Source organism: Bos taurus, chromosome 25 (genome assembly GCF_002263795.3).
Source record: "Bos taurus isolate L1 Dominette 01449 registration number 42190680 breed Hereford chromosome 25, ARS-UCD2.0, whole genome shotgun sequence".
NCBI classification, from domain to species: Eukaryota; Metazoa; Chordata; class Mammalia; order Artiodactyla; family Bovidae; genus Bos; species Bos taurus.
This window is the reverse complement of record NC_037352.1, coordinates 39,572,626-39,591,452: the sequence shown is the minus strand read 5'-3', so window position 1 is coordinate 39,591,452 and position 18,827 is coordinate 39,572,626. Positions and strand designations below refer to the sequence as shown.

General features: G+C 48.4%; 1 protein-coding gene across 4 annotated transcripts in view; it reads left to right on the top strand.

Moving 5' to 3' along the window:
- The window catches only part of SDK1 (sidekick cell adhesion molecule 1), a 746,454-nt gene that overhangs the window by 607,558 nt on the left and 120,069 nt on the right, over positions 1–18,827 (top strand). For all 4 annotated transcript variants that reach the window (XM_024985294.2, XM_059881629.1, XM_059881630.1 and 1 more), the window contains exons 18-19: positions 13,433–13,548; positions 15,747–15,939. In XM_024985294.2, the coding sequence (XP_024841062.1) occupies positions 13,433–13,548; positions 15,747–15,939 (309 nt within the window). The remainder of the gene's footprint in view (positions 1–13,432; positions 13,549–15,746; positions 15,940–18,827) is intronic.

Genomic DNA, 18,827 nt, shown 5'->3' with positions numbered 1-18,827 from the left:
AGGCACATCAAAGCCAGGAGCGCTATCACACACAAGAACTCATCCGTAGCCTTCAATGCCCTGGAGTTGATGACACCGCCCAGCACGCAGATGGAATATAGCCGTCCACCCAGCAGAGTTGCAGCCCGTGGCCCCTCCACGTCGTGAGCTGCTTCTCCCCTTCTCTGAAAGGCAGGTAGTGGTGTAGGCTCACCTGGAGAGGGAGATGCCCATGAATTCTGGGTGGACTCTTCAGTCCCCGATACTTGAGATCATACACGTTCAGGATAAGGAGAATCGGGGTATGTGGTTGTGGTGGAGACGTAAGGAATTGGGCATCCTTCCGTGGCATGGCCACTGCTGGGTCCAGCCATCCCGCCAGCAGCTCCATCCCCAGTGAATAGAAGATAAGCAGAGGTGAAGAGGCATTTCTCTAGGTGAGGGAGGCCCTGAGTGTTCACATGCCAGGCTGCTTCCAACCAGGAGAACTGACCTTGCCTTGAGGGTGGTGAGAGATGAGCCGCCATCATGCGGGACACTGAGGTTTCATAGTTTGAAACAGATATGGTCGGTCTGGTATCTCAAGTAGACACACACGAGCATGTTAGCATACAGAAATGTTGTTGAGCGGTGCACTATCATCTCATTCTGTGCTAAATTCTGCTGATTTGACAGCATTGTCCCTGGGACGTCAGCATCTTTAGGTTGGATTCCACCAGCTGATATGGGGTGAGAAGGAGGCAGAGGTCAGTCACTTTCTCCTACGGAGGCCTGGACTCTCACACCCACCTGCCCCATGAGACCTTGGGAATCTCCCTGCTGGCATTTCATGGTATCACTCCATTAATTTTATTTGACATGTTGTGAATCTCCCAAACATCAGGTAGCTCCATGGCCAGCGCACGTTTCTTCTGATTAACTGTTATTTTAAACCGATTTCCGCTGTTTACACAGATTGCAGAGAAGATGGATTGTAATGATAGTCTAGAATTTACTTGGGGTCCTGAGATCAGCTTTGCATAATATGCATCGTGTTGTTTGAGTACTTGAATGAAACAGCAAACATGAGCCCAACCGGTGTCTCTCTTCCCAGCTGCAGAGACTGGCTCAGGAGAAGTGCTGACCCGACAGAGTCTCAAATTCTGTGGGCTGTGAACAGCAGTAGACATTCCTGGAGGAAAAGGTGGAAAACTGTCGCTGGGAGTCACCTTGGGTCACTCAGACAGGCCGATCCTAACAACCTCGTTTCCTCCTGGGGGAGGGTTGCCGAGTTGATAGCTCCAAATGCTATGTTCATTCTGTGGCTTGATTTCCACTCATCGCTTCATTTACTTATCAGTTCTCTCAATCAGCACCCTTGTGGCTGAGATGGAGACCATGCACTGGGTGATAAAGTCATCAGGTGAACCCCGAGGACTCAGCTTTGCTCAGAGAGTGTTCACTTGAAGCACCACCAGTGTGAAGGTGACCCCAGCTGCAGAACCCGTCGCCCTTCGGGGCTTTTCTTGCTCAGCACTTCCGTCAGGGACTCGGAGCGGGTGGAGACGATGTGCCCGGCAAGCCTGCAGGTGTCACAGCTGAGAGAGCCATTCAGATGTTCTGTCCCCGAATCAGAATTAAAAATAAACTGCAGTGTTAGATTGATGGCTGAAATCAGGCTGAAGCATGAAAGCCAGACGCTGCTTTTCCAGACACACGACCAGCCATGTGACAGAGGAGGAGGGGTGGGATGTGCCGGTTGTTGCCATAAACAGAGTTGGGAGGTGAGTTGAGCACAGATCCAGGGAGAGCTGGGACCAGTCTTGTCAATGACACGTTTCCGAGTCAGGGCAGATCCAGTGCCATGGAATCCTGTTTGGGCTGAATGCCGCTGGAGCCCGGAGGCCAGCTCCAGGTGCCTCGCCGTGAGGGCTGGTGAGGACGCGGGGGTCCACGGAGAAGGGGCCCAGCACGGGTGGGGCTCTGTCCAGCCGTCATGCAGGAAACGGGAGAAGCAGAGTGTTTACTTGGCCCCTGGGAGCCAAGCCCAGCTGGATAGATTTGTGATTTTCAGGTGGTCCACTGGCTCTGTGGGCAAGGAGACGGACAGGCGTGGACAGGCAGCGGTTGTGAAAGGAAAGGCAGATCCCTTTACAGCGTTCGGCCAGGGCGCACGGGACTGCAGAGAAGGAAGCGGTCCAGGAAGCCCTACTGGCCGCCGAGTGGCCGCCTGTCGGGAACAGTGAGTGGGCTCCTGCGAGGACAAGCTGGTGAACCCCAGGACCGTGGGGGGCTGGAACTATACCTACAGGAGAAGGAGGTAGAGACGGAAATTAGGCTTCTCCTTGACTCTGAAGCCATGTAAATGTATTTCATCTATTCGTGTGTGCACGCACGCTCAGTCATCTCCAACTCTTTTGCAACCCCACGGACTACAGCCCACCAGGCTTCTCTGTCCGTGGGATTTCCCAGACAAGAATCCTGGAGTGGGGTGCCATGTCCGGCTCCAGCGGATCCTCCCGACCCAAGGATCAAGCCCACACCACCTGCATCGGCAGGGGGATCCTTTACCACGTGTCACCTGGAGAGCCCTCATCTATTCATAAAACTAAGTGATTTTAAAACATTTATAACGGAAAGTCTGAAAAGCTGAAGGCAATATGAGACAGATGAACACAGCGGTGTGTTGAGTTGGTGAACTCAGCCAGATGGAAAGTGATTATTTCAAGTAACTTTGAAATGTGATGGTCTGACTGCCCATCCCTAGCACAGAACCAAAATCGAAAGCTGGAGGAAGAAGGACCCACAGCTTTCAGCGGCCATGGGAACGGATGTGCTGCATTCGGTGCTGTTAAGGCACAGTTGTGTGAGCGCTGTGAGATAAAGCGAGTGACCACTGTGTGGCTGTCACTGGGAACCGAGATTTTTGGCAAAGTTGAAACCCTAAATTGGAATTGGAAGTATGATGATTTTATCCTCAAAGGAAGGAAGAATTTCTTGTAAAAAGGCCTGGAAATGAGAACCATCCTAGTAGCACAGAGTTTCTCAGTAACCCCCAAAGGCTTTCCTGGCTGAATGGGGGATTCCAGGTCAGGAGCAGGCGGTAAATAATATAATGTAATGTAATATATAATTCCAAAAAGTGAGGAAGCTTATCAAACCCCAGTGAGAGCTTGTCAAGAAGACCCCTGAGCCACCTTGAAGAGGCTCCCACTCGTTAAAGATGGGATAATGTGAAAATCAATCATAATAACTGCAACGAATTGGTGTTCCAAATACATTTCAGTCCATGGATTCGTAACAGTGTGTATTTTCAGAGCCACACTGATCAACTTTGGAGAATGCTAGGGGAACTTTTACATGCTGTATTTGTATAAAACTTTCCAATCAAAATCTCAAAATTTTGAGTGAGAAACTTGACCTCAGTGGGTGAACACAACTTATTCAATATGTGGTTTTATTCTCGAGATGGTGCCATTCAGATACCATCAAGACTTCTAATTATAACCTCTTCAAGGATTTGAAGGTACCCATTAACAAGAGAGCATTTGCACAGGTAGGTGGTCATGAGTGCCTGAAGACTATTTATCGCTTTTTCCCCAGTGAAGAGAAACTTCTGTCTTACTGTTAACCAGAATGGAGACAATTCGCCCTCTTTGAGCTGTACTTTAAGGGGGCAGTATTGCCCTAAGTTAACAGTCCTTCCTTTCACTTTGACATTACAAACGTGTAATGTCAAAGTTTTTGTGATAATGTGACTGGATTTGGAATCTGATCACATATTTCTCACAGAAAGTATTTTAAAATAATGGGCATTTGTATATATCTACACAGATACTGCTGCCCATCTTAATAATAGTTTCTTTAGCGTTCAAATGCTGATTCCTTTAGAATTATAAAACTGATTGCATATCACTTGTACACGTTCGTATAGATGGTCTGGGGAGTTCTCTGTGCCTCCAGTCAGGTGCTAAAGAGTGTCATTAATGGCCATTTTTGGTGCCAATAGCTTTTCCTTCAACAGACCTTCAAAGTGAGACCCATTCACTAAAAACATTAACAACAATGATAATAATAACACTTTGTTCACAAACTCTTACAGAAACTCTTGGACAGCTGGTAGACTTCAGTTTAAAATTAAAATAGGAAAGTTCTGTTACGAATAATACTGTTAGAAAATAAATGGATGGCATGTCAGATGACACAGCGATGAGCCCAGTCCAGATCATTAAATCCAGATCACTTCCATCGCAGGTTGATGAGCACTGATGCACAGCACCGGCTTTAACCCCTCAGAAGAATTCTTTTGTCAAAGTGGTATTCTGATCCCATTGCTTCACAAAGTGAAAAACAGCTGGGACTATAGAGTCTTGGGTTTTGTTCGATTCACCATCTGATAAGGAAAGCTATGGCAAACCTAGACAGTGTGTTGAAAAGCAGAGACATCCCTGCCGACAGGGGTCCGTCTAGTCAAGGCTCTGGTCTTTCCAGTGGTCATGTACAGATGTGAGAGCTGGATGATAAAGAAGGTGGAGCACTGAAGAATTGATGCTTTCAAACTGTGGTGTTGGAGAAGACTCTTGAGAGTCCCTCGAAAAGCCAGATCAAACCAGTCAATCTTAAAGGAAATCAACCCTGAATACTCTTTGGAAGGACCCATGCTGAAGCTAAAGTTCCAGTACATTGGCCACCTGATGCCAAGAGCCAACTCACTGAAAAGACCGTGATGCTGAGAAAGATTGAGTCAGAAGAAGAGAGCAACAGAGGATAAGGTGGTTGAATGGCATCACCGATTCAACAGACATGCACTTGGGCAAACTCGGGAAGATGGTGAGGGACAGGGAAGCCTGGCTTGCTGCAGTGTGTGGGGTTGCAAAGAGCTGGATATAACTTGGCAGCTGAGCAGCAGCAACACATGTTTAAATATAAAGAATAATAAAGCAGACTGTATGTATGTAGTAACTTCAGAAATCAACTTTTCAAAAAGTTGTGGTTGAACAAATTCTTAAAATTTTCAAATAAATTGGATTGAAAAAAATCAGAAAAAAAAGAAGCATGCAGTAACCAATATTGATATTTCCCTTTTTATTTAATTAAGGATTAAATTCTGAAAAATTCATAACAATTAGTTATATACTATCTTATCCAGAATATCTCAAAAGTAAAGTATTTGAAACTGTCAAAACCCTGTAGACCTTTCTAATGCGTTGACTTACTCATGTGGGTTGTTATTTTTCAATACTCATGTGACTTAGTGGTAAAAAAAAAAAATCCACTTGCCAATGCGGAGCTGTAAGAGACGCCTGGTCGATCCCTGGGTCGGGAAGATCCCCTGGAGGAGGAAGTGGCAACCCACTCCAGTATTCTTGCCTGGAAAATTCCATAGACAGAGGAGCCTGGTGGGCTGCAGTCCATGGGGTCACAAAGAGCTGGGTATGGCTAGGCACACACACTTCAGCAATGTATATAATGCGCATGCATAGTTTTCAAATGTAATTTCAACAGTTGTATGTTTTTGAGTGGCCATAAAGAGTGGTTTACTACAGTGAAACGCGGACAGCGTCTCCTGGCCCAGGCGGACCTCAGCGGCGGCACCTGACTGGACCACTGTACCCCCACTCCGCCCTCTACTGGCCACCCCAAGAAATCCATCCTCAGCAACCGGGAAGGGCCTTTGTGTTATCAACTTGCAAATGTTTCCCGAAGGAAGAGGACCTCTGTGTCTGAAGCCACTTGTGCGGCTCTCCATTCACATAACCTGGCTGTTCGGTGCCCCAGAGCGTTGGGGGCTTCCGCACAGGGCTCCTTGTCCTTAACTATGAAAGCTGAGGCAGTGTCCAGGGAACCCAGGTCATGTGTCCTCACTGGGGTCTAGGGGGAATTATCTGGTGAAAATGGATCTTTTCTTTTTTTGAGCAGTGAAAATCACAGAAAGGCATAACCCCTGTCACTTCACCAGGCCTCTTCACGGCCTGCAGTTTGAGGCTTAGAAAGAATGGCACTTCAGGTGCTAATTATCTGGGGAGAGAATGCCCCTGGAGGCCTCACTCGGGCAGCAGGAGGCCACAGCTTCCCAGGAGGGTCGTCCGTGTGCAGACCGAGCCCAGCTGTGGATGCGTGGGCCTCCACCGTCCTGCAGAGCAGCGGCTCTTCAGGGGCTGAGCCCTGCCTTTCCCGGAAGGCTGGGGTTAGGTAACCCTCCCCCGTAATTAAGACCTTTCTGCCATAGCAGCTTCTTTATTTGAAGCTCTGTCAAGAAGGATTTATGGGCTGTAGGTCTTTTTCTCACTTGAGGGAATTTTTAATCCCGTTGTCCACAAATTTGTGAGTCACTTCTGATGACAGTAATTAGGAGAAAGAGATGCTCAAGGATGTGAGAGCAGAAGAGAGCTGAGGAGCATTGTGAGCTGTGACGTGAGGAGAAGGGAGCTTGCCTTCTTAACTGGGTCAGCCAGGCCTGGACGCCTGGTATCTGGGCCCCGGGGCGGGGAAGGCAGGGAGGCACTGACCCGATGGAGAGAGGGCCTCTCAGCGTGGCTGTTACGTGACACAAAGCAAAGAAAGGAACAGCAGGAACTATTGCTCATTTAGTTTATGCAAAATGCCATTTTCTTGACGTGTTCGATTGGTGTGGTCTTACTTTAGAGAATATAACCACATTTGACTAGAAAATTTTATGGAACTTCAGAGTCAGTAATTGGAAAGGAAATCCCAGAACTAAGCCTGCAAAGAATGAGGATGTGGGCTCTCCGAGAGTCACGGCCCCTTTCAGTTCTTTCCCTCCTTATTTCCCCTCCCACCCCCTTCCCTGCTCTCTTATGCGGGGAGATTGTCCCGGTGACCCGTTGCCACAGAATAAACCTGGAGCTCGCAGGCAGCGCCGTCGTACTGTATCTCGTGGTTTTACAGGCTGGGAACGGGATCCGGAGGGGTGGTACCTTGGGCTGGCGGCTGAGGGTCAGGACAGCGGAGAGGGGTTCCCTCGAGTGTGGGTGCCTTGACCGGAAGGCCATCAGGCTGGGCACCCTGGGGCTGCCCCCCCGGGCACCACACCCAGCCAGTCCAGCATGGTGGCCACAGGGACAGCAGACTCCTTCCTCCTCTCAGGACTTCCAGAAAGGACGGTTCTAGAGATAAGGCGTGGAAGCTTCTAGTTTATTAAGGCCTGGGTCATATTCTCTTGGTCAGAACAGTCACAGAGTCTGCACTGAAGTGCCTCAAACACCGCTTGCCTCAGACACCACCTCTACATGAGAAAAGGCATCAAGGTTTCTGCAGCCTTTTTAAAGTCAGATTTACTGAGGTATATAACTTACTTACCTTACCCCCGCCCTTGGCATGGTTCTTGTTTCCCCTCCTCTAGCTTTCCCTTTCACAGGAATCATAGAAATGGGAAAAGCCAGCATGCCATGGCTGCGTCTGGCCCTTCCCCGTGTCTGGCACTAAGGCCGTCCGCGTCATTGGCAAGAGTGAGCGGCTCCTCCCCTTTCACCGCGGGCCACAGTCCATCCCGTGGATGGGCCGGTTTGGTTTTCCTCTCCAGCCACTGAAGGGCTTTGGAGGTATGTCCAGTTTGCTGCTGTTGTTGTTCAGTCGCTCAGTTGTGTCCAGCTCTTTGCGACCCCGTGACTGCAACATGCCAGTCTCCTCTGCCCTCACTGTCTCCCAGAGTTCACTCAAACTCACGTCCATGGACTCGGTGATATCTAACCATCCTCTGTGGTCCCCTTCTCCTCATGCCCTCAGTCTTTCCCAGCATCAGGGTCTTTTCCAGTGAGTCGGCTCTTCGCATCATGTGGCCAAAGTATTGGAGCTTCAGCTTCAGCACCAGTCCTTCTAATGAATATTCAGAGTTGATTTCCTTTATTGACTGGTTTGATCTCCTTCCTTGCTGCTCAAGGGACTCTCAAGAGTTTTCTATTTCTTTCATCAATTTTCAGCATACAGATCTTGCCTATATTTGTTAAATTTATATCTATTTCATGTTTTAACTGCCATGTAACTGATACTGAATTCTTAATTTCAGTTTCCAGTTCTCCATAGCTTGTGTTTCAAAATATTTTGATCTTGTATCCTGTGATCTTGCTAATCTCAGTTCTGAGTAAACGCGGGGATTTCCTACACGGAGAGTAATACTGTCAGTGAATAGAGAGGCTTTTTGGCTTTGTTTTCCTTTTCGATCTGTATGCCCTCCGTTCCTTTTCCTGCATTACTACTCCAGCTTGGCCTTCCAGGATAGGAGTGGTAAGAAAGACAGCTTTGCTTTGCTGCTCGTCTTAGGGGAAGGCATTCCGTCTTTCATCTTAAATAAAATGTTCATTGTAGGTGTTTTACAGACGCCTGTTGGCAAGCCTGGGCTTCCCAGGTGGCGTTAGTGGTAAGGAACCCGCCTGCCAGTGCAGGCAACATTAAGAGACGTAGGTTCGATCCCTGGGTTGGGAAGATCCCCTGGAGGAAGGCATGGTGACCCACCCAGTATTCGTGCCTGGAGAATCCCATGAACAAAGGAGTCTGGCGGGCTACAGTCCATGGGGTCGCAGAGTCAGACACGACTGAAGAGCCTTAGCATGCGGCATGCGTGCTTAGCAAGTTTAGTAAGCTCCTTTTAATTCCTACTTTGAGAGTTGTTTTTCCTTTAATCTAGTAGCTCAGTCGGTAAATCATCTGCCTGCAATGCAGGACACCCTGGTTCGATTCCTGGGTCAGGAAGATCCACTGGAGAAGGGGTAGGCTACCCACTCCAGTATTCTTGGGCTTCTCTTATGGCTCAGCTGGTAAAGAATCCGCCTACAATGCGGGCGACCTGGCTTCGATCCCTAGGTTGAGAAGATCTCCCAGAGAAGGGAAAGACTACCCACTCCAGTATTCTGACCTGGAGAATTCCATGGAGTCCATGGGATCGCAAAGAGGTGGACATGACTGAGCGACTTTCACTTTCACTTTTCCTTTAATCACTATTGGAGGTTCAATTTTGTTAAACGATTTTCTAAAACGATTAAGATGATCATGTTTTCTAAATTCTATTGATAATGGCAAATTACCCTGATGAATATTCAAATGTTGAACCAGCCTTGTGTTTGTAAGATAAACCCTACTTGAATTAGGATAAATTGTGATTTTTACATATTTTTAAATTTTATTTTTCTAATATTTTATTAAGGATTTTGCATCTATGTTCTCAGGCCTATAGTCTACTTTTCTTTCTTTTTATGTTCAGCACCTTTTTCTGATTTTGGTGTCAGCTTAATGCTTTAGAATGTCTTTTATTTCCTTTTTCTTCAAATGCTTAGTAAAATTAACCATTGAACCTTATATGCTTAAGAGTTTTGTTTTTTGGAAGTGTTTAATTTTATATTCAAATATTTGATAGCTATTTGACTACTCAGGTCATCTAGTTCTTCTGGAGTAGATTGGAAGTGTGTTTCTTTAAAGACATTTGTTCATTTCATCTAAGTTGTTGAATTAATGAGCATACTGCTAAGTCACTTCAGTCATGTCATGCGACCCCATAGACGGCAGCCCACCAGGCTCCCCCGTCCCTGGGATTCTCCAGGCAAGAACACTGGAGTGGGTTGCCATTTCCTTCTCCAATGCATGAAAGTGAAAAGTGAAAGTGAAGTCGTTCAGTCTTGTCCGACCCTCAGCAACCCCATGGACTGCAGCCTTCCAGGCTCCTCCATCCATGGGATTTTCCAGGCAGGAGTACTGGAGTGGGGTGCCATTGCCTTCTCCGTTAATGAGCATAAAGATACTCAAAATGTCCTTTTATTCTTTTAGCATCAGTAGAGTTTATAGAGGTGTCTCCTGTTATTGGTGATGTTGGTAATTTGCAATTTCTATTTATTTTTTATCAGTCTGGCTAGAAGTTTACTGATTTTTAAAAGAACAGCTTTTGGATTCATTGTTTTTTTTTCTATTATTGTTTATTTTTATTTCACTGATTTCTGGTATTTTTCTTCACTATTTTCCTTCTTTTTTAATTTACTTTTATAGGTTCTTACAGTTGAAGTTTAGATTCTAATATAAACATCTAAAGGCTATTTATTCAGTTAAGTTCAGTTGCTCAGTCATGTCCAACTCTTTGCAACCCCATGGACTGCAGCATGCCAGGCTTCCCTACCCATCACTAACTCCCGGAGCTTTCTCAAACTCATTTCCATTGAGTCGGTGATGCCATCCAACCATCTCATCCTCTGTTGTCCCCTCTCCTCCTGCCTTCACTCTTTCCCAGCATCAGGGTCTTTTCCAATGAGTCAGTTCTTCACATCAGGTGGTCAAAGTATTGGAACTTCAGCTTCAGCATCAGTCCTTCCAATGAATATTCAGGACTGATGTCCTTTAGGATGGACTGGTTGGATCTCCTTGCAGTCTAAGGGACTCTCAAGAGTCTTCTCCAACACCACAGTTCAAAAGCATCAGTCTTTTGGCACTCAGCTTTCTTTATAGTCCAACTCTCATGTCCATACATGACTACTGGAAAAACCATAGCTTTGACTAGACAGACCTTTGTACGCAAAGTAATGTCTCTGCTTTTTAATATGCTGTCTAGGTTGGTCATAGCTTTTCTTCCAAGGAGCAAGCGTCTTTTAATTTCATTGCTACAGTCACCATCTTCAGTGATTTTGAAGCCCCCCCAAAAAAAATCTCTTACTGTTTCCATTGTTTCCCCATTTATTTGCCATGAAGTGATGGGACCAGATGCCATGATCTTAGTTTTTTGAATGTTGAGTTTTAAGCTAACTTTTTCACTCTCCTCTTTCACTTTCATCAAGAGTCTCTTTAGTTCTTCTTCGCTTTCTGCCATAAGGGTGGTGTCATCTGCATATCTGACGTTATTGATATTTCCCCCCGCAATCTTGATTCCAGCATATGCTTCCTCCAGCCCAGCGTTTCTCATGATGTACTCTGCATATAAGTTAAATAAGCAGGGTGACAATATACAGCCTTGATGTACTCCTTTTCCTATTTGGAACCAGTCCGTTGTTTCATGTCCAGTTCTAACTGTTGCTTCTTAATCTGCATACAGGTTTCTCAGAGGCAGGTCAGGTGTTCTGGTATTCCCGTCTCTTGAAGAATTTTCCACATTTTGTTGTGATCCACAGTCAAAGGCTTTGGCATAGTCAATAAAGCAGAAGTAGATATTTTTCTGGAACTCTTGCTTTTTTGATGATCCAGCACTTTTGAATCCCCAAATTTTGGTATGTTGTGTTTTTCCCTTTTATTAAACTAAAAATGCTTTCTAATTTTCCAGGTGATTTCATCTTTAACTCATGGGTTACTTTGAAGTGTGTTCCTTAATTTACAAGTTTTTAGGGACTCTCCACATATCTTTCTGTTGTTAATTTCAAGTTTAATCCTGTTGAGTCATAAAAGACACTTTTTGTGATTGCAGTTATTTTTAACTTGTTTAGACTTGTTTTGCATGACGTATATATTTCAAATGTGTCCATCTCGGTTAAGTTCCACATGTGCTTGAGAAGAATGTGTAGTCTGTTGCCCTTGGGTAGATTTCTACGTAAATATCGTGTGGGTCAGATTCTGTGTGGTGTTGCTCTGGCCTCGGAGATCCTTACTGAGACGCCTGGCCTGCCTGTTTTTTTGGGTGGAGTGTTGAGGTCTCCACTTGTCCCGGGAGTTTTGTGTAGTTTTACTGTCAGTTTTGTTGTTTTGCCTTCTGTACGCTGAAGCTCTGTGCATCCACATTCAGGATTGTTGGGTCTTCTTGAGGGACAGAGCACGCCATCATCATGTCACGAGCTGGTTTATCATCGGTTTATTGTTTGGTAGGATATTTACTCTGATATTAATGTAATGACACCAGGTTTATCTTAATTAGTGTTTTCGAGTATTTTTTCCCATTCTTTTACTTTTAAGCTATTTTTTAAGAAGAGGGGGAGGGTCCCTCTTTTCTTGTATTTCGGACACAGTGGCCCGGTGGCCTCAGCTTCCTTATGGGCTCACAAAAGGGTAAGACTTTTTCATTTGTTCAGCTTTTCCTCGTGTTTGATGGCTGTGCCGTGCTTCCCAGCTGCCCAGACCCTCGGCTCAGTGATGCCTGTGGCCGTTTTCAGTCCACCACTTCAGGATGGTGCTGAGCGGGAAGTGAGCAGGACAGTCTTCCTGGTATGGTATGGAAGGAGGGGCCAGAGACAGCGCAGGAGGAGAAGACAGGAGCAGCTGGGCGGCTTGGAGTCTGGAGGGGAGGGCTAGGATACCGTGTGTCTTTCTCATCTCTGCCGGATGACGTGAGATTCTGAAGAAGAGCGTAATGAAAGCTGCGGTGATTTTTAACAGGACCATACTGAATTCTCACGTGTTCTGTGCCAAGAGACACGTGTCTCTGTTTCTGTTCCTGGAGCCAAAGGATCCTCTGGGATCCGCTGTCTTTCCCTTGAAACAAGCTCCTAAAGAACCAAGACCTTCCCATGTGTCCCGCAGAAAGCTGTACAGCACAGCCTGCGGCCTGCCCCTTCTGCAGAGGCCGTCCTTCAGAGGCCGGCCGGGTCCTGTCTCTGCCATTTCCAGAAGCCCGCTGATTTCCCACTGCCCTCCGTGTACGCTCTCAACCTCTGCGGCCGGCGTCCAGGGCCATCCCCACAGTGACCCGCCCACCTTCTCAGCCCCTTCCTCCCACAGAACCCCATGTCCAGCCACACCCATCATTCTCTCACCACTCACCAGGCTTCTCATAATCGCTTGCCTTTGCTGACTCCATTTTACCCGAAGTGAACACTTTTCTCAAGGCCTTTCCACCCTCGGAGGTCTGCCCTTTCTCCCAGCCCTCGTGCGGTGTCCCCTGGCCTGAAGCCTTCCGCACGCACCTGGCACAGAGGTTCCACCTGTGTGTGCACCGGAGGGAGCTGCCTGGGGCAATTCAAGTTGAAAGTGAGCCGCTCCCCAGGAATGTGACTTCCTTGGAGGGCTCTGGGCAGGCACATAATTGGGCTCAATAGCTCTTCAATAAAAGAAATGGAAAGTGGAAATTTTTTTATTGGTGGTTTCTATGGCAGACAAAGAGAAATTTAGCCTCTGAATGGATAAGTAAGTACATATGAAAAGGGATTTTTTTTAATATATAAAGGATAACTGGGCTTGAAAACAGAATGATATGTAACAGGGGATGCAGAGGCCTAGATCAAACCTTGCCTTGATCTCAAATACTGGCTAACTGAAAAAAAATCAGAGAAAGCTTTTGTTTGCTGTCTATCTTGGGACCCCCTAGGAAAGGCTCACCGTGGGTTGAGATGACCTGGTCCACTCTTCTGCCTGTGCCTTTAAGAATTCTCCAACAGAAAGTGAGGAGTAGCCCAGCTCTTTCTTGTTGTAACATCACGATTCGCTTCCAAAACCGTGCAGCACCCTCCGGGCTCGCAGCGCTGAGCGTGCTGGTGAGCGGAGAGCGGCGGCTCAGGGTCTCTTCTCTCCCCGCCCCCGTGCCTCCTGCCGGCCTCCTGCTGCCCCCGCCCTGGAGCAGTGCCGACCGCGCCCCCGCAGAATGTGCAGGTGGAAGCCGTGAACTCCACCACCATCCAATTCCTGTGGAACCCTCCGCCTCAGCAGTTCATCAACGGCATCAACCAGGGATACAAGGTACGCCTGGGGCCACAGCCAGGGAGGGGGCCGTCTCGGCGCCGGCGCGGTCGTATGATCAGGGAGGGGCCCCGCACCTCTTTTCGTGAGGAACCCACGGCATCCATTACAGACATGTTGACCTTGGCGGGGTCTCCTTTCATCCGCAGTCTTATCACCAGCCATACTGACTCATAAACTCTAATTACTGGTCGTCGAGAGGATGGTTGTTGGGAATTCCCTGCTGGTCCAGGGGTTAGCGCTCTGTACTTTCACTGCCAGGGGTGCAGGTTCAATCCCTGGGTGGGGAACTAAGATCCCGCACAGCCAAAAAAAAAAAAAACCAGAAAAGGCTGGTTCCGCTAGGACTGAGCAACGCTATGAGAAGGCCATCCATTTAAAATGACCGGTGGGAGACCCGGCCTGGCAGGTTAAAATCAGCAGGCGTACCAAATGCTTCCTTCCAGAAGGGGGTCTCTCTGAGGAGTGCAGACTCGGAACAGAGGGCACAGGGCACAGCTGAGTGAGGTTTCTACCAAGTAACGATGAATAGGTGCCCCCTCACTGCTTCAGGACAAGTTCTGTGTGTGGAACCGAGACCTGCTGGCTCGGGGCCCCTACCTGAACTGAGCAGACACAAAACGCACTCCTGCCTGCCCTGTGCCGGGTCTGAGCACCAGCCTCTGACTTTCAGAGCTGTGCCTGCATGCAGCTTCCAGAAGCACAGCTCTGCTTTCCTTTTGGATAAGCATCTCCTGGCTGGGGCAGGGAGCCCGCCTTCATTTCATCTACAGTGTGATGTGTTCACATATCTTGTGCAGGAGCAGGTCAACTCAGGGGTTCCACCTAGTTTGCTTAAAAACTTGATAATTTCAGATTCAGAGAGTGTTATTTCCTCAGAACGCAGTTCACTCCCCGCCCCTGCCATTTGGAGTCAACTTATTAAAACACTTGTTTTTCACTAGAAAGACAGGCATAGTTGGAAATTTGTCCTGTCTTTTCTTTTCTCCCAGAGGTAGCTACAGACAGAAGTTTCTTTGAAATCATATTGATCAGTGAAGATCTTTCTGGCAAGACCAGGGCGTTCATTCAGTGGCTTGGTTGTCACCTTACTCTACATAAACACGCTCCTTGTCCTGTGGTGTGTCAATTTTCAGACCTAGTTAGTGCTAGAAATGTTTGATGTCAGAGGAATTAAAAGTCACATTCATACAGTAATGTGCCAAAACATTAAAATAACTTCCTTTGGAATGTGTATATATACTGTATTTCTGGTGACTCAGGTGGTAAAGAATCTGCCTGCAATGCAGGAGACTCGGGTTTGATCCCTGGGTCAGGAAGATCCCCAGAGAAGGAAATGGCAACCCACTCCAGTGTTCTTGCCTGGGAAATCCCATGGACAGAGGAACCTGAAGGGCCATAGTCCATGGGGTCGCAAAGAGTCAGACATGACTGAGCAACTAACAGTTCGATTTTCATAATCAGTCTCCCCAAATCCATTTTTAGAAAACCGGCATGAGATAAATTATAAATAATTAACACTGTTCCCATTGAACTTAGGACTTCTTTTTGAGTCAGAGTAGGTGCCCATCCAGAAAAATATTTGTATTGATGTTTCATTGTACTGATCCATTCAAATAACAGGTAATGTCATCTTTACTTCTTAATGTTAAATATATGTATGTTCTGCAACAAGTTTAAGTGAAGAGAAAGTGAAAGTTTGAGAAGTGTCTTTTTTCCCAATGTGAGTTACAGTAGATATTCTATATACACGTGTATAAAATGCATATAGGAATATACACGTGCTCAGTTGCTCAGTCACGTCCAGCTCTTTGTGCCCCAGGGACTGTAGCTCGCCAGGCTCTTCTGTCCGTGGGATTCTCCGGGCAGGAATGCTGGAGTGCATTGTCCTGTCCTTCTCCAGGGGATCTTCCCGACCGGGGATCACGTCTCCTGCCTGTCTCACATTGGCAGGCGGAGTCTTCACCGCTGCGCCACCTGGGAAGCCCATAAATATACATATTTGTACTCAAGTAGTCTGTGAGATATCTTTTTAAAATCCATATTTTTCAGCGAGATTATAAAATGTAGACTATAGTAAATTTCTTGATCATGATTTTGCATTCTTCGAAGACATATTATCACAAAATAAAATTTTGGTGCAGATTTGAGGCTGAAAGCATGAAATTAAACCTCGTTTTCACCCTGTTCCATCCCAGCTTCTGGCTTGGCCAGATGACGTCCCCGAAGCTGTCACTGTCGTCACCATTGCCCCAGACTTCCACGGAGTCCACCACGGGTACATCACCAACCTGAAGAAGTTTACTGCTTACTTCACGTCCGTTCTGTGCTTCACCACCCCCGGGGACGGGCCCCCGAGCACGCCGCAGCTCATACGGACGCATGAAGACAGTGAGTCCCCTCTCCAAGGGTCTCCTCAAGACCCCTTAGTCATCAAAGAGGCTTGGGCCACTGTCCTGTCCAGCTTAGCTTCGTGTATCTATGGGGTGCGGGTGACCCTAGAGAAATAAGCTGGGAGCTGACCAGAGGGATCTCAACGGCTCAGTTAAGACTCGTAGTAGGAGCCGTCTAGGCATTCGGGACCACGGAAGGACTTCCCGTGGGGCTGTGGCTCGAGTGGTTTCAAAGCTCTGTCTGGAGGTTTTGTGGTGATGGACTAGAGACCAAGGTGATGCAGTCTGGGGAGAAGGCGGACAATCATGAGAGCCTGTGCCCCGGACGCGGGGCTAGCACAGGGGAGACACAGAGGCGTGTTACAGAGGGCCAGGGCTGGCGGGGCCCAGGGCCAGGGTGGGCAGAAGGGACTCTCCAGGATGACTCTGCAAAGTGCGGCTCGGGTGACGGGGTGGCGGTGACGGCCGTGACCAGAATGTGAAGGCAGGTCCAGGGCTGGGACGCGGGGCGCAGTCGGGGCCCGCGCACGTCGAGGCAGCAGCAGGCCTGAAGAAGCAGATTTGGGAGTCCAGCACTTAGCGACTGTGACCGTGTTCTCCCAGGAAAGGCTGGGGCTGTAACAGAAGCGTGCAGTCTCACCACAGACGGAAATGCTTGAAATCAGTGCTACCTCGGGGCGTCTGAGTATGAGGCCCTTAGCAGTTAAACCACCTAAGTGGGTGCAGTAGCTTTGGGATCAGGGGGCTTCAGAGAAGCAGGAGGCTGGCTAGGCCCTGGCCCTGCCGTGTGCGAGGAGGCTGGTTGGAGCCTGTGTGCAGAGGGGCGAGCAGGGGGCCTCGGGGTGAGGGGGCTCTGGAAGAGGAGGAGCTCTGCTTGCTGGAAGGCCCCTTCTCCACTGCCCTGAAGGAAATACAGCTGACTCCTTTATGACTGCAGGCGAGTGGGAAGGCAAGCCCCCCACCCCCAGTTGAGGGAGGCGGCGGTGAATTCTCGGAGCGCCTCAGGCATCCCTCGCAGCTCTTCATCATGTGGGCATTTTCTTCCATTCATTACTGAGAGAAGAGCCCAGGGCAGCATCTCAGCTCCAGCCACAGCAGGTCCAACTGGACACTGGGTATTACTTTCCAGAGGACACTTACTAAAAATAACAAGTGCCAAAAGCAGGGAACTTCAGATAAATGAGAGAAGACTCCCGGCTGAACTCTTGACTTAAAAAGCTCTATTGTTGCCAGTTAGACAGACACAGTGGACATGCGACTGAGCAAACCCCAGGAGACAGTGCAGGTCAGGGGAGCCTGGCAAGTTGCAGTCCATGGGGTCACCAGGAGTCGGCACGACTGAGCGAGTGAACACCAACAAAGACAGACTCGGGCCATGCGGAACATCTCACCGTGCTGGGCAGCCAGGGAGCAGGGCCTTCAGGGCCCCAGGCCCACCGTCAGGAAGAAGGAGAAACGTCACCGTGCTGGGCGGCCAGGGAGCAGGGCCTTCAGGGCCCCAGGTCCACCGTCAGTAAGAAGGAGAAATGAGAAGTTTCTTGAGAGTTGAGAAGAGTAGCAGTGACATCATCTTTTTAGAATTTTCTAACTGAACCACCATTTTTTGATAGACAGGGAGCCTGTCGGTCCTACCTAGAAAGACAGAGCATCCTCGTGGGCGTGGACGGTCTCCCTGAGAGGTGGGAGGTGGGCTGCCGTTGGCCTTCCCAGGTGGCACTAGTGGTAAAGAGCCAGCCTGCCAAAGCAGGAGACATAAGAGATGCGGGTTCAATCCCTGGGTTAGGAAGATCCCCTGGGGGAGGGCATGGGCACCCACTCCAATATTCTTGCCTGAAGAATCCCATGGACAGAGGAGCCTGAAGGGCTATGGTCCACGGGGTCACACAGAGTCAGACATGACTGAGCGACTGAGCACGCACAGGGCTGCTGTCAGCTCTGGGGGTGCAGCCTTTAAAAGAGGACCTGGGGCTCTGCGTGCCAGCGAAATGGCCCCCATCACCCCATACTGACGACGTAGATGGCGCCCTGGTCAGTTCTGCACACACAGCGCACCTCCTTCTCCAAAGCTCTGATGAAATAAGAACTGTGGGGAGGGGGCGAGGGGGGGCAGCGCAGCAGAGAGGAAACAGAATATAAATTTCAGCCGAGACGCTGCCAGCTGGTTCCAGCAGAGCTAGAGGACAAGCATATTTGGGCAGGAATCCAGGAAGCAGAAACACTGAGAACATAAAAGGAGCAAAAAGCTTTCTTCGCTATTCTATCGATCGAAAAAAAGAACAAGTCAGTTCAAAAATCCGTCAGAGTGTCTTTCTGGAATCTTAGAATTGGAGGAGGACGAGACGGTCTTGACAGCCATCCTGCTTTACGGTGTTCCACACTCAGAGAGTGAAATTTGTCAGAGTGTATGAGCTTATCCATAAAGAGTCTTTTGAAAGTTTCGCCCAGATGAGTGAATTTGCTGAGGCTGTTATCATTTTTTTTTTTTTTTAAATCATGAGGTGTGTTCAGAGGCTTTGTCCAAGTACCAACTGGGTACCAGGTGTGGGATTCGCCTTAAAATCCTGCTGTCTCTACAGGGTTGACAGTGGGCAGAACAGGGCTGAGGCCGGTTAGCTGGAATCCTTGAGCTCGGCTCCAGGATGGACACCAGGGACCCTTGACTTCATGCTCTCCTGTTCTAGGCTGAAGAAACTATGCTTTGTTATTGTGAGAAGCTCTCTGTGTGCCCTTGCCCAGAGGTGTCCACGGGAGGCCAGTGGGAACCTGGTTCCCCACCCAGCAAGGAGCACACTTGTCTCCCCTGTGAATCTGCCTTTGCTCCTCCCTTTCCTCCCCCTAACGTTCCCCTGCACTTCTCCTGCAAAAGGGCAGAGGGGTGCATGTGGG